Consider the following 21826-nt stretch of genomic DNA (forward strand, 5'->3'; position numbering starts at 1 on the left):
ATACCTGCATCACAGCCCAAGCTCAGTTTTTCCTTCCATGCAAACATTTGCAAAAAGCCTTGAGGCAAAAATCCATAGAACAAAATTTGTTTTTGCCATAACTTGAAAACCATGCATCCATTTGACAAACCGTTTTATGGGGAATTGTACAAGGGTGATGGCAACATGCTTGAGCAGTTTCAGCCAATTCTGATGCACGGTTTCCAAGAAATCAGCCTCCATCACCATCAGCCATTTTTGCATTTTCTCCATAACCGTGCATCCATTTCAAAACCTGTTTCATGGGGATATGCATATGAGTGATGGTAACCTACCCAAGCAGTTTCAGCCGATTCCGATGCACGGTTTCCGAGAAATCGATCTCTGAAATCTTCAGCCATTTTCCATTTTTCTCGAAATCCATGCATCAATTGATCACGATTTTGCTATGGGAGATGCATCATGATGATAGAAACATGCTCAGCAAGTTTCAGATCAATCCGCTTTACCGTTTGGGAGAAATGGCGAAAACAAGTTCTGGTTCTGTGACATTGCAGCAGCAGCAGCTTGAAGGTGCAGATTTGAACGTGGAAACAAATGCATGCAGCTTAGATCTGGTCAGAGGACACCTGCACAAGGAAAAGCAATCAAAAATCATCAGCCAAGCCCTCATGCAACCAAAGGATCCAAGCATGCAGCAGTAGAACATGAGCATGTAGCAGCAAAAAGCTTCACAAGCAGCTGTTTGACTTCAGGTACGTGACTAAACCTTGTTCATCTATTGCATGAATCTAGTCTAAGCATTGCATGAACGAATGGAATGGTGAAATTAAGCCATGAATGTAGCAAGACACCCAGTTCTCTAGCACTCACGAGAAAATCACGCAGCATGCGTGGATAGTCATTCACGTGGAAGTTGAGAAACACAGGCAATGGAAGATTTGTTGAACTTCAGTGCACAGGGCATCAATTGATTAACAAATAGAAGAAGACATGCAGTTCATGAGAGCACAGCAGTTCATATGGGCCAGCACACGTTTTTTCCACCTCACTCCACCAAAAATCACGCAGAATTAATGAGCGCTCAGCCGAAACTCATAGACTGCTGTTAACTTGCACTTGCATCATGTTCAACTGAAGTATACATCCTCTGCTTCCTCAAAATGATTAACCTATCATCCTTCGCTGATTGTTTTGGCCTGTTCAAAATTCTCCAGCATACCAAGATTGTGCAGAGGCGCAGAGACATCCTATGGCATCCAGCTAGCATTCTACAGGAAGACGTTTTACAGGAAAATACAGCAGAGCCTTCCAGAGCAGAGAAGCCTGAGTTTTTCTTCATCAAGTTTGGAGCTTGAAGAAAGGTGAAAATAGCTGAGGTGGATCATGCTATTGATTTTATTGTTCGTTCACTTGCACGTGATATTGCAGAGGGTATGAAAGCCGTGGAATTGCTTTTAGAGCTTTCAAAGGATATGGATGTGTGTGAACAGATTGGCAAGGTACAAGGTTGTATCCTCCTCCTTGTAACAATGTCAAATAGTGACAATCCTAAAGCTACTAAGGATGCAAACGAAGTTCTGGAGAATCTCCCATACAGTGAGCATAATGTAGTGCAAATGGCACAGGCGAACTATTTCAAGCCTTTGATACAGAACCTGAGAGAAGGGTCTGACACAATGAAAATTGTTATGGCAAGTAAGTTGTCAGAGATAGGTTTAACAGATCAAAACAACGCTGCATTGCTCAAAGAGGGAGTTTTATTTCCACTTCTTGAAATGATTTCAAATGCTAATTTGAAGTCAAAATTAGCAGCCATTGGGGCACTTCAGAATCTTTCAAGTTTACCTGAGAATGCTTTACAAATGATCAAAGATGGGGTGGTCCGACCCATCTTGGACCTTCTATGCACACCATTGTCAACTGTATTGGCTTTGAGAGAAAAAGGTGCTAATACATATGCAAACCTTGCTATGTCTACAACATTGCCCCAAAGAACAAATGACACAACAGCTGCATTATTGGATTCTGATGAGATCATATACCAGCTATTATCTTTAATAAATTTGACACCACCTTCAATACATGGAAGCATTGTTCGAGCATTCCATGCCATTTGTTGTGTACCAGCGGCTGTTGAGGCAAGGACAAATTTAAGAGAGGGAGGAGCAATTCAAGTATTGCTTCCCTTTTTGTGAAGCTACATACTCTGAAATGCGAGCTTATGCTGTGGAACTGTTGTTTATCTTGTCTCAAGATGGAGATAAAAGAAAATTAGCAGAACATCTTGGAGAAAAATATATGAAATGTTTAGCAAAACTTATTTCAACATCTTCAAATGAAGAAGAGAAAGCTGCCGCAGTCGGAAAGTATTGTCATGTTAGGAACATAAATTTGAATTAAAGTTAACTAATGGAAAAACAGTGATTTTGCATGAAGTGAATCTACCATGAAACAAACTGGAAATTTCTGGTGTTGTTCTGGTTAGATTTGTTTATTTCAATACTTTCCAAGGGGTTCACAAGGTCTTTTGCAATAGCCAGATTATTCCATGTGAAATAATTCTTAAAAGTGTGATTCGGTATGAAGTTTTGCTCTACTCCTGGTTATACAGCAGCTTGAAACAAAACTTGGGAATTCTCATTTTTGGCCTGTTTTGAAGCAATTTCAGATTGAAGGGAAATGCAGATTCATAGCAGTGATATGTGAGCAAGTCATATTTTCTCTGCCCTTGATCTATCTTATGTTCTGTTCTGCTTCTGTTATCAATTCTTAGCAGAGTTCAAATCCAAGATTAAGAATGCCATTTGATTCAGTTAAAGGCCTGGAAACACTTTTTCCCATCTAGCTTTGGCATGCAATATCTATTCTCGGGCAGTTCATTGTACTTGTGTGCTTTTATAATACATTAGACTTGCCATTTGTGTTGGATTCGTCAGCTTTCAGGCAGCAGCACCGTTCAAGGAGAAGGCACCCCCAGCCAAGCAAGCAAAGTCAGAGAAAATTGGTTCTACAGGAAGTTAGCAGACTGTTTCTACAGGAAGCCAGCGAACTGTTTCTACGGGAAGTTTGAAAAGAGGGAAGCCAAAGGAGGAATCAGCCGAGATGTTAGCCAAAGAAGCCACCAGGGCCATCAAAGAGGAGGAGAGAGATTGGTTGCTCAGAGGATGAGCAACACTTTCAGTAGGGGGTGATGATGAGCCCCAAAAATGGACAATTATTTGGGCTCATTCCTTCCCAACCTTTCCCAAGCATTTCTCCTCCTTGATCCACCTCTGCACAGTGAAAAGCTAGTTAAAAGCACATGCATGATAATTCCAACAACTTAATAAAAAATACAAAAAGATGTTTTCTTCAGATAGTGATAACTTAGACACATGCATTTTACCTTCCTAGAAGTAATGGCATCTCTTTCAGTAGTTTGCATGCTCTCCTTTGCGTCAATAGGACTAGCTGGTAGAATTAGGGTTTGCTAGGGTTTGCGTTTCTTTTTTGTCTTTCGGTTTCTTTTCGCAATTAGATTAGCTTCCTTCGAGTTAGCTTTCATCCATAAATTAAAAAGCTTCTTCTAAGAGCTCATAGAAGTTGGCTTAAGCTCCTAGCGGACTTGTGCCAGCTGACCAAGTGATAGCTGCGGCAAGAGCTAGTACTTGTGCATACAGAACCGTCGCTTCCAAGTTTGTTACGAACTACCGGGTTGATAAAATTAAAGAAGGGAGTTCCAGGAGTTGTAGCATTATTGCTACAATACTGGGGCCCACCAGTATCCAAGAAAAGAATTTATATTTACCTGGATAGAATTCAAGAAATTGAAAAGATTCCTCTCCCACACAACAAAAGGACAATGCAATCATTCCTAGACTAGATCAATTTTGTAAAAATATTTGTTCCAGATTTCTCATAGATTTTTTTACCCCTTCAATCAATGATAACAAAGAATGTAGTCTTCAAATGGGGTAAAGATGAAAGAGAGTCATTTGAGTTAATGAAAAAGGCAATCATAAATTCTCCTTCTTTAAGAACTCTGGACTTTCTCAAACCTTTTGTGCTATATACTTTTTCATCTGATACATCATATGCAATAGTTTTAACATAGCTGAATGATCAAAACATAGAGGAACCTATCTCCTTTTTCAGTTCCAATTTACAAGGTTCCGAACAAAACTACTCAGTTGTTGAGAAACAAGGTTTTTCTATCTTTAAAACCTTGAAACCTTTTAGACCTTTTTTCCTAAAAACTCATACAAAAATAGTAGTACCTTACCCTGTAGTAAGGCAATTATTGATTCAAAGAGAAGTGGGAGTGAAAAGAGCCAATTGGGTCACTGCACTTCAAGAGTATGATGTAGAAATCTAGTGAGCTAAAATTGTTAGGGGCCAAGGTTTTTACAGGATGCTAAATGGAGCTTCCCACTTATCAACAGAATAAGGCCAAGGTAATTAAGTGAAAATATCATAGGTAAGCCTCAACGATGCACAATCACAATATGTTGATTTAAATTTTTATTTAAAGAATGGTTATGCTCCTATGCATCTCAATTACAAAACAAAATGTGCTCTAAGGTTGAAATCAAATCAGTATGAATTAATTGATGATGTATTATTTATAAAAAATTATGATTCAATGTTACTAAGATGCCTAGAAAAACTGAAGGTGAAAAGGTTATGTAGGAGTTACATGATGGACTAGTTGGAGGTCATTTCAGAGCAAACACCACAACTCACAAAATCCTGCATGCAGGTTATTATTGGCCAACACTATTTAAGGATGCACATGACTATGCAAGAAAATGAAAAACTTGTGAAACTGTATCTGTAAGCGAAAAGAAACCGACATTCCCTTTGCAGCCAGTGAATATGCAACAACCATTCGAACAATGGAGATTAGACATAAGGTGAGATTGTTCCTAACTCTTCCAAGAAACACAAGTACATCCTTACAACTAATGATTATTTCATGAAATGGGTAGAGGCTATCCCAATAAAGGTATCTAATACAAAAATTATTACATGCTTTATTTATTAGTACATAATCACCAGGTTTGGCCTACCCACAACTTTAATGCTTGATAATGCATATTATTTTTCTGGAAATACTGTAGTAGAATTTGCTTTGAAAAGAGGTTTCAAATTGAAGTATTCAGCCAACTATTATCCACAAGGTAATGGATCAGACAAATCAACAAACAAAAACCTTATCAAAATAATCAAGAGGAATATGAACCAAAATCATAGGAATTGGCACAAATCATTGCTCTTTAGGCAGATAGAATAACACACAAGGCCTCAATCGTTTCTTCTCCTTTTGCTTTAGTTTATCAAAAAGAAGCAGTTCTCCCCACAAACATAGCAATCCCATCTCTCACCCTAGTGCAATTTATGAATGAAAATCCTTCCTCTTCTCTTCCCGAAAGACAATTTCAGATATTTAAGCTTGAAGAAGAAAGAGAAAAGACTAAAGCTACACATTCCCATCATCAACAGTTAGTCAAAGTCTCTTTTGATACAACCTCTGTGAGTCATAAAACCATTGAAGTAGGTGATATGTTTTTGAAATGGGACAAAGCACATGAGGAAAAAGGTAAGCATACCAAGTTCCAAAGACTGTGGATTTGACGATTCCAAATCATTGAGAAAATTGGTCAATCAACATTTCTTTTACAAGACTTGTTAGGTAGGATGGATTCTTTGCCCGTTAATGGGAAAATTCTAAAAATACTTTTCCTACAAGACAACCTTTTCTATTTTTGTATCATATGGTTCTTAAGATTCTTAGGAAAATAAATGTTATGATAGTATTTAATTTTGGCTTTTCAAAATAAAGTCTATGATAATATTTTTATTTTTTGTTTTTATAAGTAGGAAAAGTTAAAGAAATAATTAGAGCATTTGAGTATCAAAGTGAACCTTATTTCTTTAGAAAAACTTGACCTTGCTAAAAACACTTGTTCAATGAAAGATATCTTGTCTTTATAAAGTATAGATGCCTTGTTATCAGTCAAGAAAAGAATCTTTGACCTAGAAAGGACTTTACAGATCAATATCTTAAATCTCTATTAATATCATCCAAAACTCTTTAAAAGGGACAATTATTCACCCTATCTGGTAAAATTTTCTTTTTTCACAGTGTAATTATAAAATATACAAAACTTAAAAAGATAATAAGTTTCATTATGAGCTTGTTTACCATGATCATAGGGGAATAATTAAACTGATATTACCAAAACTACATATCAATACAGGGCAATAGCCAATGATCTAATCAATTAAAGGACAAGGGGTCTCATCAAGAGCTAGTTTGTTAAATTTAGTTACAACTGGTGAATGGCATTGTCCTTATTGGGTTACCAAACCTAGAAATGTCTTTTAAGAAACTTGAAAATAAAATTACATGAAAAGAAAAACAAGGTCCAAATGAGAAAAAAACAAGAATGTCATTTTGAATTTTGAAAATTTCTGCGGATGGGACAATGAATCATTGTTGGTTAAAAGATAACCCTAACGAGGCTATGAACACTTGCTGGCAATAGAGACCCTATCTGTGATAAATGAGTAAACAACAAAACAATAATCTATAGAAGACACCTACAATATTTCTTTAAATCCTAGTATTGGTTGATGCAAACATTTGTATTTTTATCTCTACAAGAGTAAAGTAGTTGATTAGATAGATTGAGTGAGTGATTATGATTTCAAAGAGATGTTGTTTAGTTTTTGACTCATGTAATTTTTATCTCTATAAATTTTCTTATTTTGAATGTTTTATAAATTTCAAAAGATCCATGAGAGATAGTTGGTTCTCCCAAGTGAACCAACAATTATTATACTATGTAACAATCCCCCCATTTATATGAGTAATAGTTAATATCTAACACATAAATGGGGACCCTTTTAAAATTTAGCCTTTGAAAATAAATGCTAACTCTAAGAATTTTTCTTAAAAACCTTAAAATACAACCCAAGCTTATAACCTATATCACAAATCGCATTTCCCTATTTTTCATGTCACGGTTCTAAATATCTTAACGAAAACCCCGCATTGCAATATGCGACGAGGTCCCCGCTACGATTTTCTAATCACCACACTTTAACAACATGCAATTACACTTCGCAAATCGTAAATTGATAGAACATGCCATTGTGTCACCCCTCAAGAATTTGTGAAATGCGATATTGTGATTCTCGCATTTGGATTTTGCATTAACTCCATATAACGTTATATGGAAACATTTGAAATCTACGATGCCCAAATAAAGCATGAAGCGTGGATAATTTATTGAGTTTTAATGTAATAATGAGTGGTTTGAAGGAGTAATTAATGTGTAGTAGTTCGAGGAGAGTAATTGATGTTTTCAAGTTATGGCTAGTTAATACTGAAATCTCATGTAAAATATTCCCACGATTCAAAGTCATTTCAAAGAACTCTCTACCATAATTTCCCTCCATTGTGTGCATTGTTATATCTCTTTCATTTTAGGAAATCTTTGAAAGAGATGTCATTGTGAAAGGTGATGTAAAAGTAGAAGAAGCAGGGAATTACGGAGTTTGAGTTATCATAGAAGTTGCTTATATTCACTGCTATAGTTTGTAGCACCAATTAAGGAGTGACAACATTGGAAGTCATAAACAACAGGCTTGAAGATTAGCATCCTAAAATTATTGTCATAAAGGCAATGACTGACTCAACAAAAACCTTTGGGGGTCTAATTCAAAGATGCTGCTTCTTCCTTCCTTCACAGAATAGGAGCAAGAGTGAAAATATTTCCATATACTGATATGATTAGATGGGTGGTTGAAAATCCCAGTATTGAAGATAGGAAAATCAAGAACTCAAAGATGGAGCTAATGGGGTCATTCAATGCTAAAGACCTGAAGAAAATGTATCATATACATGACCCTCGGGACATATATGATAAACCATACCTAGCCAACTTCACAAAGAAAAATGAAGAACCCTTCAAGATAATCTAGGGCTAGAGGGTACTGGAGAACAAGTTTAAATATGATAAAATGGGTATGTATCCCATAGCTTCTTTGGAAAACCCCTATAACCACGCATCTTCTATGTTATGTAGGTTATATGGATTACCTAACAATACCAAGTTTTCCATAGAATGGATTCCTCTAATTGATGCTTGTGTTAATTCCCACATAATGGATTAGGCCACTATCCTATCTGATAATCTAGACACTGCCATTTCCGAGTATCGTTAGAAGAGATCCTCCTCCACAGAGAACCTTCCTCCATTTTATTTTAGTGCCTATATCACGGATGCCATCTATATCTGCACTTAATTTACAATCATGAGTTGGAAATTAACTTTTCAGGACCCCTACCCCATCCATCTCAACCATAAACAGATTTGGGAATCCCATTATATACCCCATTTTTATAAAGTATGCCATGCTATTATTTTACCATTAAATCAAGTGATTTTTTAATGCCCCCAGGTTTTCTAAAGAAGCCGCCACAGACATTCTTGTGGTAGGCAAGTATTTTGTTGAAGAATGGTTTACATGTATTATATTTTTTGCCAGTGCAGCGGACCCACATGTACTCAATTTTTATGTCTCTGATAAGCTATTGGCAAGAGAAATAGCTCACCACACTGTGGCTAAAGGCTTAACTAAGAGCCTAAAAGATAATAAGAACTATTTGTGGCCATCCTTTCCCATTAGGTGTGGTTCTTTTTTGTTGGCCAATTTCAACCATGCAACCAAGGAATCACTAAGCCTGGAGAGCCTCAGGCTCCATACTCTGCCAAAGAGGCAATTCAACCCTAACAAGATAGCACATAATATTACTACTACATTAAGAATTAAGCCCTTTAATCATGAGGTTAATTATTCTGAAGATCTTTTACAATCTGTTGAATCATTCAAACAAGCATTTGATTAGGAGAAGGCCAATTTGACTCCTGAAGATTTTGAAAAGTTTCAAGAATTCAAAAAATCAAAGCCTAGAAATAATTCCATTGCATTTGTTAAGAGTCGAGGACAAACCTACACCCAGTGTAAATATCAATAGTGAGGGACAAATTCTTGCATATAATCTCAAGTGGACAGAGGGAAAACACAGGACACATGAAGTCCTAGGACACAGAGAATAAAACGGAATCTAGCGCGAGGTTATCCGAAAAGCAGGACATAAGTGACCTAACTAAAGATACCTGTTTTGAGATAAAAAGTAGCAATCTAGAGTAGGAGTGAGACCAATTCAATAAGAAACTACAAGACACTCCTACAATAGTAGATGACCAGGAAACAATGGAATATCACACTCCTCTTCAAGCTCAGAAGACTTCACAGTCTGAGCCGATGGATGAGAAAGCGACAATTTCCCATCATACATAAATCATTCCTGCATTCAAAACATCGGAAATTATCCTAAAGGTTATTGAAATTTCTCCTTTATATGTGTTCTATAGCCCACAGAAAAAGGCTATAGTGAGAAGACATAGGAAAAGAAGGATGACGGAAATACTCGATATCCTAGTAGGGAATGAGCCAATGGACATAGTCTGGAAGGATATCTCTTCCAATCATGCTAAAAATTTAACAAGACTCTCACAATTTACAAGGGCGTATGCTACTTCCACCATGGATAAAGCTACCGAGGTATCTATTTTTTTAAGGGAGAGGGAAGAGAAGATAGCACAGCTTGAGAAATAGCTGAAAATTGAAAAATAAAATATGAACCAACACGCTGATGAACAAATCTCTCAATTGCAATAGAATATGGAAGTGTTAAAGATAAGCCATGAAGCAGACATTTCTGCGAAGAACATGCAAATTCAAGAATTGCAAGAAGCCATGGAAAAATATGAAGATGTCACTACTATCGATGAATTCATAACCGATGCACTAGAGCTAAATTCCCTTCTATCAAAAAAACAAGATTTATTTTACCAAAGAATGTCGCATGTCACTCCTTATCTGATCACCAGTGATTAGTTGACGGATAAGGCGATTGACCAGAAGAGTGAATTTAATGATTTAAATACAAAGATTTGTGAATTCATTGAATGTTAAGAAAATGAAGAAGTAAGGAGAGATAATCTACCCGAGATTGAGGAGACATATACAAACATTTTGTTCACAGATTGGTATGTGCAGATCAAAGAGGCGGAGTTAGGGTGACAAGACCAACAGGAGTGGCAAAGAACATAGTAAAAGCAGTAAATTACACTTTGAACACTACGAAATTGATGAGAGAAGGTAATCCAAAGGCGTTTCCAGATTTAAATAACTTGGATCAAAACTGGAAGGAAAAGGTGAAAACCCAAAGGGAAGCAATCACAATGTTATCAAAGGCTGACTAGGAGGAATATTGGCAATACCTTGTCAAGCCTCATAGCGAAATCATGACGTTCAATTTCTCACTCCATTCAACTCAAAGGATGATTCCACCTCTCATAGATATTATCTTCGCAGGATAGGCTAGAACATAGTTTGGGAAACCTCCTCAAGTGAAACTAATGTACAATATATGTGATCTAGATGAGAAGCTAGCAGACAGAAAGTTATCTTTTTAACCTCAGTTCATCAAGTCACTTTTATTTTTAGAGTTAGTTCCTAGTTAGGAGGAAGGTTGTTTGAAACCTCCTCAAATTTTTGTATAATATATTTTTTAACATTAGTTAGAATAGTATTTATACCCTTCTTATGCATTTAGAGAAGGCTCCAAAATTTTATCAAAAACATTTGCAAAGAATGCACTTATGTAAGTTTGTGAATGCCTTGATGAAATTATGGAACATGGTCATTTCTTTTAAATAGCAAACTACTTTCCTTTGTTGATGCAGTATTGTATACTTGGAGAATAATTTGATTTGAAGAAAGGAAATGATCTATGTCATTAGTCAAATGAGTAGAAATTCACACATATGGTACTTTTATCTTGTATGAATAGTTTTGTTTCTGTTTAATTAGTGATAACATTTCGTTTTCATGATTTGTATATTGAATATGTTCTTTCTGTTATCTGTCAATTGCACTACTATATGATGCCTAGATGAAGGTGTTTATTTTCATATATAATCATCCAATATATGCGATATAGTTTATACATTTCTTTGACTAACTATTTAGTCAAAGAAATTATCTTTACACGTTATCATCTTTGTTTAATGCGTGAATGATCTTTATTATCACATGTTAAATAGATATCCTTTTAGATCACATATTACATAGAATACCTGGGTTTATATTAGATTAAGTTAGCTAGAGATTTGCATGATAGAATAAGCCATTTAATTATCATTATTCTTACTGCAATCGCTTGAAAACAACCCATTCTCATTTTAAAATCCACATTGGGAAACTGACCCCATCATCCCCAGTCAGAGCCACCACTTCAAATGGAAAAGGAGATGTCTTTAAGGTTTGGATCGAGTGGTTATTCCCCATGTTGGCGGGGCAGAAATGTGAGGCTTCAACATGGTCCAAATAAGGTGGTCCTCCTTGGGAGTAAGGATGATCCCAGCCATTTTTATGTTGGAAATGTAAGCATCCCATTCTGAAGCAAGGTGTGAGGGCAAGTTGAGACCCTCAAAGGATTTCTAGGTTATGATAATAGAGGATATTTGGGCAGGAGTGGAAATATCATGTAGAACACGAATTCCCAAGTTATGAATAAATAAAGTAGTTGGGGGGAGAGAATATGTGTACCATACATGCCATTGAAGAATCAAGACTAATTTCTGGAATTATTCTAGAGCCACTTTACCACTTAAGGTTACTGAAATACCAATGCTTGGTGAGTAATAAACTATGCCAAATTTGAGAAATCTAGAGGGGAACTAAAGCACTAGATTAGATACAACCCCATAAGTCACATCCCCAAAGATATTTATCCTTAGTTATCTTATTCAAGAGTCCAATGAAACTAATAGCCTGCCATAGGTTTTTGAGAAGAAGGGTAGAATTGAAGTTTTTGTGGCTTTAAGGCCCCATCAACCTAAGACTACTAGATGACTTAATAGATCTAGACATACTAGATGGATTTTTCCAACCAGAGATGGGCCAATCTAAAGGAAAAGAGATATGATGTTTTTAAGATGCCCTGTGGAAGCTTGAAAATATGAATCCAATAATTTGAGAAGTTGTGGACAATAGATTGTATCAAAATGGCATGACCAATGAGAGAAATCCATCTGTGATATCATTGTTGAAGTTTCTTTTTTATCTTTATAAGAAGTCAATTCCAATCCATATTCTTGTAACCATTGTGCTTCAGTCTGAAGACAAGGTATTTAAATCCCTTCTCTAGGGCAGTGATTTGAACACCAAACTGATTTTTTATTTTCTTAATCCTTGATGCAAAAGGATCACAAGAAATCAAAGCCAATTTTATTTTGTTCATTAGAATATCTCAGGAAAGACAAACACTTTGTAGAATGTGCTAAAAAATACCCCATTATTTGGGATTCAAAGGCTCGATTGCCAGAATATCATCTGTGATCATCATGTGAGTTATAGAGACAACATTATCTATCAGGTAGCTAGAGAACATGCACATGTCATGAATCGCAATGATATTTTTGCTAAGACCATCGATAAAAAAAAGGAGCAAGAGTGGGGAAGGGGAAAAACCTTTCGAAGGCCTCGGGAGGAAAAAAAATTCAAAAGGGGAGTCGTTGATGAGGATGGAAAAATTAGAATATTTGATGCACGATTGAATCCAATGGATCATGGATAACCTAAGACCTATCCTGTGAAAAATCGTCCATAACAATTCCCAATCCACTGAGTCAAAAGTTTTGGATAGGATCATTTTTAAAAGGCAAGCATTCATATGAAATTTTTTCATGGAATGAAAAACTTCCTGGGAAATGGCTACAACATCGTGAATATGGTGATGTTCTAGAAAACAAAATTGTTCAGCCGAGATAAACTTGGAGAGGAGAGGTTTGATCTAATTGGCCATAGTCTTGGAGATCAATTTGTAGATAGTATTGCAGAGGGAGATGGGTTGGTAGTCTAAGAAAGAAGAAGGCTAAGGAAATTTGGGAATAAAGGAGATGAAAGTGGCATTTACCACTCTAGTGACCCGACCAATTTTGCGGGACTCCTCCAGCATGTCAGTCAACTCATCAATCATGAGATCCTGGAAGTGTATAAAAGGTTCCATGATCCAGCCATCAAGGCTAGGGATTTTGCCTCTAGCCAGGTCTTTTAAAATACATTAGACATCCTCCTTTGTGACTAGTCGATCTATAATAGAGTTATCTTAATCATTGGACATGATAGGGAAGAGGATGAAGAAGTCCATCTGGAAATTTAAGGTGACAAATTCTCTAGCTCTGTAAATAGACCTAAAAAATAGGAGAGCCTCTCTTTCAATATCACATTGTAGGGAAATTTGGATCCCTGAGTTTGAGAAATGATGGATTATGTTGTCTCTGAAAATACACTTGTTTATGAAAGAAGCATATATTTTTGTCTTCGTCTGCCATCCACATAACACGACATTTTTGTTTCCATTCCTTAGCTTGTTTGAGAAAAATTGATGATCTGTGTTATTCCAGAAAGTAGGATTCCAATTTGGAGGATTCTTAGAAGTATGATGGAATGATACGATCTTCGAGGGAGATTAAATAATTGCCAATTTCAATAGGTTCATGAATCAAGCCCTTTTTTTAGAGCCCATATGCGAACCTTGAATTTAAGAGCCTATAACTTATTAGGTAATCAATCCATTTTTAGAGAATCATCACTCCCAAATGGATCAAACCAGAAATTTCAAACAATATCGATGCAGTCTGGTTCCTTCAGCCATGAGTAATTGAATTTAAATGGGAAGGTTGTCTTTGGGAGTGTGCTAGACCAACCAAGTAAAATAGGAAAGTGATTAGAGATATGAGATGGTAGAGTCCAAGATTTTATGTCCTTGAGGTGAATGGAAGTAGCCTCGTGTACAAAGAAGCAATTAATCGCTTCAAAATTCCAAGACTACCACATCTGCCATTTTTCCAATTAGGGGCGATGGAGTCTAGAGTGAGGTTCGAGAGATTTTTTGCTGAAAGGATTCTCAGAAGAACCTACCTAATTGATCAATTCGACCATGTGAACTCCAAATCTCAAAGGAGACTAGGGTGAGATTAAAATCCCCTGCTAAAATCAGTGAGTTGAGCTCGAGAATACGACTGTTGTCTACCGTGCTCCATAATTATTTTATGTTATAGTAGGGAGCATATATATTGATGATTATGAGTCTAGAATTAGATCCCCACTATCCACTAGTCAATAAAAAGCTAGTTGAGGTTTTGTAGACTTCTAGTTGAATTTGTCTAGATTCCACATTCTTGTAAGCACTCTTGATCGTCCATTGCCTCTTGTAGCACATACTATCCAAGTTGGGCAGATTTGGAGCAAGAAACCTCAAGTCTACTCCGTATGAGTTATTATTTCTTGGAAAAGCACTAAATCCGGTGTATAGATTTCAATAATTCTTTTCATAGATTGTCTTTTAAGGGTCAATCCCAAAAACTATACATTTAAACACATTATGGTCATACAAAAGGAGAAAATTTTGGTGACTCTACATTAAGAACTTGAGGTTCACTGATGGCCACAACATGGTGTCCCACTTAGAAGGAGACAAGATCATGACTTGGGGCAGTTGAATTCAAAGACTCTTGAAATTTAGCTAAAATATTAGCTGGGGCAATAGTGATGTTTGAAATTTTTTTGTCCCTTTATTCCTTCAAGTGGTGACATTTCTGAAGGACCCAAGACTGAAATGTATACTATTATCATCATAAATAGATCTCTTAATTGATAGGGGCTCCAAGGTATTCAATGAATCATGAGCAAGGCCGAAGAATTCAAAGTCTTCTTCAAAGGTGAGAAAGTTCGGCCATAAGGGGCTCTAAATTTGATTGGTGAGAGGAAGTATGGATCCCTTGGAGGGGAGGAGGAAACTGATGGAGTCGAGGGAGCTGCAAATGTTGCAGGAAAAGAAGGTGTAGATGGGAACATGGGGATTTTTGGATGCAGGAGTCTTGATAAAGGTTTTGAGAATTCCCATGAGGAATACTTAATTATCAGTTTAAGGCGAGACTTGGAAGGAGATAATCGGGGGGAGATTGATAGGAGGGAAGTTAAAATTTTAATAATTTTTGGGGGGAGAAGAAATAGTATTATCAGCCTCTTGATATATGATTGTAGAGAAGATATGGGAAGCATTTTTCTTCCTGACCATTTTAGAGCAGTCAGTAAGTAGACCAGACACACGATATAGAGGACTACGACTGAAACGATCTGGATGTGCAATGAACAAATGTCCAAATTTGTCACAACACAGGAAACTAAAGGGGACAACGCAATAGTACAAAATTTGTTTTCTAGAACAGGGACGCCAATAGATATATATTTTTGCAGGACAACCGCATGATAGCAATCATTCTACAAGGATCCATGTCGTCTATTTTTCCATACCCCCAAGACAACCTTCATCAAGGTAATATTGTTTTCCGATGGAATTAGTAATATTTGTAATTTCCCTCCGGCTCCATAGCTCTAGTGGAAGGCCAATGATATTGACCTAAATGATATTTCTTTGAGAAGATTCAATAGCCGGTTCAAAGTTGAATGACCATCTCTAAAGGGATGAGAATCCACACCTTTGACCCAAGGGGAGTCCATGATACACTCACCATGCTCTGGTGAGAGGAAATGAAAGGTAAATCATCGTTTTTGTAATGCGCTAATTTGAGGGCGATACAATAGAAGGGGGAGCCACCAAGTCTCAATATAGGGTTTCGTCTAAGCCCTAGTCAATCTGCAATATACCCAATGGCCCACGAGAGCCTGTTGTTTAAGTTTAAGTTGAGACTCGCTTGTAATGCCTGCACCCATGGGCTATTGGTATGATATAAAAAACACTAACCTTTTTTCCAAGGAAAAAAACGGTAACCTTTTATTTAAAAAATGAAAAGTTACACTTGCAGATGCATTAAGCATTTCTGTATTATTCCCATAGGGCTCAAGTGCTTTCGCACCCCATGCAACGTTAAAAAATTAACGTGCACTAGAAGAAGAAAAAGAGAAAGAGAGAATAAGGGGGGAAGGCAGAAAAACTGAAAACCGGTAGTGAGTAATGGACTCACCCTTCAAGTTTTTCTCCCCTTTTTCTTTTCGACCTTTCGCCACTCACCTTGAGTTGGCTCGATCGAAGCTATGACTAACTATGTTTCTACTTTCTGTGTAGCTGTTTCCTTGTCTGAATTTGAAGTGTCTGAGTGATGATGCCTTTTGGTCCCTCGCATATTCAGATCCTCATTTGCTTTCTCTCCCTGATTTGTGTGAAACTGTGAGGCCTTGTTATCTGATGTGGTTCCCTTTTGGGTCTCCATTCCTTGAGAGACCTCTGCATTCTCTGTGGGGGTATCTTCCTCTTCTGCTTCTGATTCTTCATCCTCTGAGACGGGGGGTGGAAATTGCCATCCCTTCCTCTGCTTCCCTTTCTGCTTCTTTTTGTTGTTTACTTTCTTTGCTTCTAGACATGTGCTTTGCAAATGTCCTGTCTGCCTACAGAGCCTACATCTGAATGCAGTGTTTTCGTAGTCTAGTGTTTGCAACCAATTTTGTTGTTTGTAGATCAGCCTGATGTTTTCTGGCAACCCTTTACTTAGATCTACTTCCACACAAATACGTGCGAAAGTGTAGACCCTTTCATCAATCCTTTCCAGATCTGTTTTGAGATATTTCCCTATACTGTTCCCGATTCCTTCCAGTACTCGTTCACTCCAAAAGTGAAGGGGAAGGTTGTATAGGCGGACCCAGACCGGCACTTTGGATACCGTCATTTTGTTTGGATCGAAATCTGGGAACCATGGGGTCATAAACAACCCCGATGTTCCCCAAAACCAAGGCCCAACACTGATGATTGTATCTCTAACTTCCTTGGATGCAAATCTTACTATACAAAACCCCTTGGAGCATAGGTGTATATCACATTCCATGGTCCATTTGGTGAAGATCCAGTGGAATAGGTCCATTGGTTTTGGCCAGAAACTGTTAAAACGACAAATTAGGGCCTGCGTTTCATAGGACTTAATGAAATCATCAAGCCCGGTAGAATCAAAGTTTGGAGCTGGAGTTTGCCCTAGCTGATCTACTATGTATGGCCAAGGTGTATATCCACCTTGATTTGGAGAGGCCGCTGATTCTTTATTGCCCTGTAAAATGTTTTTATATGAGGAAACTTCCTTGGGTTGATGCTGAGGTGCTGTCTTTTTCCCCTTGTCTCCTCCTAAGGAGCTTGGCTGTCCCTGAGGCATAGCCCCTCCTCTCAGCCTGAGGTTTAAAGCAATGATTGATCCTAGACTTATCTCATAGCTTTTCAACGATCTACTGTCCTGAAGGGACCACCTACCGCTGACCAAATGTTGGATCTGTACTGGGTATCCCGTTACTGCCCATATTTGTTTTTTCAGCTGCAAGATAGTGCTTTCTGCATGTACCCACACTAAGCAGGTTTTCCCCACAGGGGTTTTAATAAAAATCTGAAAAGGAGTTGTTTTTACCTGTTCCATCTGTAAACCATCTTCTGGATCTGGCCTCGTGTCGGGTCGTTTTTCCTTGTGCATGCCTGGATCCACCAACCCTCTGCTCGATCTTTGCTTATTGCCGCTGATCTGCTTCCTGGGTTCTGACTGTTCTCGAGTGTTGGCCAGATCATGTAGATCCAGGCTGGATCTGAGCACAATACCCTCGGATCTGAGAAATTTGGGCCCCGTTTGGCTGCCAACGGGTTTCGATCTCGTCCTACCAGAAGTCCTCTGCACAAAAGAAAATCTGCGCGCACCGTCCTTTGCATGGATCCCGTTGTGCCCGGGAATCCCAGTAGCGCTGCTCGTAGAACCGCATGGCCTCCTGCGAGATCTGACCTGCGCTCCATTGGGATCCCTCTCAGTAATGTTTATTTTCTCCAGTTGCTGCAATGCATGGCATGCAGAACCACTACTCTTACAGAAATGTGGTGGACGAGACCCGTTTCTCTGGCTGCCACCATAGATCTTGCGGAAAGGACCAAACCCGATTCCATTTCTCAGGTAAATCTTACGTGCCATAGAAGCTACGCTGTCATGATGCCATTCAAAATCATATTGAGCAAGATCGGTCCAGTGGGGAAGCTCAATCTTTCCTGAAACCTTAAGATGGGCAGCGTAAGCCCTGACGAAATCGTGAGGTGAAAAGACTTTGACAATACATGTCGTCGCCATTGACGATCCTTGCCGCAGGTTTTGATGATAAAAAACACTAACCTATGTGGACAGAGTAATCAAATTGATATGGTCTATATGAAGATGAAGTGACCAAACTGAAGGATTTTCTAGTTATACAATAGAAATAATATAACTATTTTTTCTTCATTATGTTCGTAAAATAGTGATATTCTATTTTATTTTGACAATTTTATGTACCTTATTTAATGTTATTGCATTGTTGATAGATCTAGGTTTCTATAAAATGGATCTATTTATTACTGTGAATACGAAAAAATCTATTATGTGGATGGATGTGGAATCTCAAATGCCTATTTTTGTTCCATATATTCATACATTGATGTAAATACCTTGAGTTTAGGGCGATAGGGATACTATTATTTAGATAGATTGCCCCTCTTATAGTTGATGGGTTTGAACAAGCTAATTAAGAGTATTTTGACACTAGCTAAACATGGTTTGTCAAATATTAAAAATTATAAATAATGATTTTATGTATTTGCAACAAATGGACAATAAATCTAGCAATAAAAAGGAAAGTGATAAAATATCTAAAATATTTCCAAGGTAGTAGAAAACATATTCTTCCATGACATTACATCATTCAAATATATTTTATCATCAACCTAAAACTAAAACATCTTAAATATCCCATAAAACTTATATTAATAAAAATTTATTTTTATACTTATAATAAAATATTAAAGCATCACATATAAATATTAAAGAATAGATAAATAATAGATAAATATAAATATCAAACTTCACGTATAGTATTTTTTTCCTTTTGTTCTAAAATGATTTACCACTTACATACTTTGTTTTTTCAAAATTGGATAATGCACTAACTTTTTGCGTCGATTGGTACATTTTGCACTAACTTTTTGCATCGATTGGTACATTTTGTTGATGATATTATAAGTAAACTGTAAAATTATGATGCCTATGTCACCATAAAAATGAGAATCACAACCGAGATTTTATGAAAATTTGCCATTTTCTCGCATGAATCTTTGGTTTTGGTTTTGAATTAACAAAGGACTTGAAGTCGCCTCCATTTTTAGAAAATTATATAAAGTTGAGGATCTCATTTGCAAGGTTTGGACGTTGAATATTTCATCTCAGTTTAATTTTGAAGGGATTATAATTATAGGATTACAATAAAATCCTAAGCCATTCCACATATAAAAATTGTTGCCTCCCTCCCTAAGTGCGTGTTTCCCTTTGGAGAATTTTGACCTATGATTTCCTTGAAGCATTTCATAATTTCACCTAAGGCTAGTTTTTTTATCATTGCCATAACATTAATCTCATAACATGACTTATTAGGTCTATCAGCTAAAGGCTCGTGACCTGTAGCTTAGCGTACCATTAGAAAGGCTTTTCTACGCTCTGAATTTTGTCATGCCTTTTAATAGCTATATTTCCCTTGTTATCTCTTTGCTGGCAGCAATGTGTGCATCACTGTAAACCTCTGTAAAAGTGTTCAGTTTTAAGCCTTCTGACCCTACTCAAATAGTTACCTTTCCAAAACTCTTGTGACCCTACTCTAATAGTTACCCTTCCTTTATGTGGAGATTAAGGTAATGGTTTTCTGACTTCATATGTAGCTAGAGTTAAACTTATGATAAAGTAAATGGATCTAACTAGTTGATCTATTTTCGGGTTAAACTTATGCATGTAAGTTGACCTATTTTGCACCTAAAATTATTCACGTACGAAACAAAAGTGTAGATTTAAAAGGAAAGAAGAGATGTGGTAGAGAATACCATAAAGAGGAAAAATAAATTTAGTTTCAATTTTTGTTAATGTGAATGAATAAAAAATAAGGGTAACAATTACATAGCAACATACTTTCTACTTCATTTTATGGTTATTAGTAAGCTGGCATGATTAAGGCAATGTAGAGTTTGCACTTGTTCTTATGAAAACAATTACTTGTACTGGGTGATATATTTTATTTTGGCAATATACTACACTGAATACATCTGCACCTTTAGAGTAAATTCTATTAAGAACTTGAATGATGTCATGCATCGATTTAGAAAAACAAAAGGTTTATTAGGCTTATGTGACAATTCGGGAAAATCGTGCATTATAAGTGTGTGGATGGGGAATTTGTGTGGAGGTATGAAAGTGGGGGAATAATTGTTCTCCCACGCATACTCCTCTTATGCACATCCTTTCAATATGTGATGATGGATACTAGGAAGGATTAGTAATTCAAGTATTTGACCATTCAAGTTTGTGTCAAATATCTATGTCAAATAAAGTGAAAATTAATATTTTGCAATAATTTATAGATGGTATTGTGTGGAAGAAGTGCGTGATAGGGATAATGTGTGCATACATGTGAATGTTAATATATAAAAGTTCCCCCACACATATTGCTCTTGTACATATTAGTCAAGTTACGAAATTGATTTTAAAATATGAATTTAGGATTAGTTTTAAAGTTACAACAGTTTTAAGATGCCAATTTTTAGCAGACCATGGAAAAATAGAAAATTAAATTATGATACTTTTAAAAATAAAATTGAACTATAATAGAGTAGTATTTTGGCACAAAATTCTCCTTTAAAAGTGTCGATTTCCAAAGAAAGAGATTGATTAAGTTTATGTGACATTTCACCAAAACATTTCTGCAAAATAGGCAGTGTATTGTGTGGAGGGGAATGTGTGTCGAGGTGTCTGTTACGATGGATATTGGTAGGATCAATAATTCAAATATCTGCAGCTAGTTTCAAATGGATGTGTGTCCAAATGTCTTGCAGGGAGTGATTGAAAGCGAACATATGATTATTCTCTACACATATCACTCTTCCACACATGAATCAAGTTATGAAACTGATTTTAAATTGTGAATTTAAGAATAGTTCTAAAGTTATGAGATTAGTTTCAAAATGACAATTTTTAGCTTAGTGTGGAATAATAGAAAATAAAATTATGATATATTTAAAATGGAAATAAACTATGGCAAAGTAATGTTTTTTTTTGTCTGAAATCCAAAATTAAATGGTTGTGAAGCCTATCATTCAATGTAAGCTAAAATGACTTTGTGTACATGTCAAAAATTTTGATTATTACAATTTTCTACGGTTGAGTAGCCCTTTGCACATTCTTTATTTGTTTACAACCAATAATCATTACACAATGCTTCAAATTAAATTCTATTGAGCACAATGTTGAACTAATTACAATTATATTTTCTCAATAAACAATGAAAAAATAAAAAGATGTATGTCAAATGACGTCAAAATTATTATCTTGTACTATGCAAAGGGATGACATGTTACCCAAAATATGAAAACATGGCTAGATGCTTATGTGGCCAAAATAAGTGACATATGGAAATACAACACACTAGCCACATGATATTGAGATTTGTTTTCATCAAAGATTCATAGTGTATCATTTAAAGTTGGCAGAGTGTGTAACCTTAGAGAATTTGTGACATAGAGAACTTTATGTCATTTAACCGAAGAATTAGCACAAGTCCTTATCAGATTAAAATGTGTGGCTGGTAAATGGGCTAGACATAAGCATGTTGTCCATATTGTTTGTAAACATTAGCAACTAAAATAGTCTACCATATAGTGTTAAAATCAAGGAAT

General features: G+C 36.5%; 1 protein-coding gene across 1 annotated transcript; it reads left to right on the forward strand.

Moving 5' to 3' along the window:
• The first annotated feature begins 1415 nt into the window (after positions 1–1415).
• Positions 1416–2177, forward strand: LOC149182997 (uncharacterized). The gene has a single exon (XM_089414767.1). It carries the CDS (start codon positions 1416–1418, stop codon positions 2175–2177), a length of 762 nt encoding a protein of 253 aa, XP_089270893.1.
• Positions 2178–21826: the final 19649 nt, after the last annotated feature.

The sequence above is a fragment of the Pinus tabuliformis genome, chromosome 3_2 (assembly GCF_031772625.1).
Source record: "Pinus tabuliformis cultivar Carrire ecotype Pingquan chromosome 3_2, CPIR1, whole genome shotgun sequence".
Classification (NCBI taxonomy): Eukaryota; Viridiplantae; Streptophyta; class Pinopsida; order Pinales; family Pinaceae; genus Pinus; species Pinus tabuliformis.

What these genes read in the sequence shown, in the direction of transcription:
- LOC149182997 (XM_089414767.1), top strand. Translation starts at nt 1,416, where the DNA reads ATGAAAGCCGTGGAATTGCTTTTAGAGCTTTCAAAGGATATGGATGTG.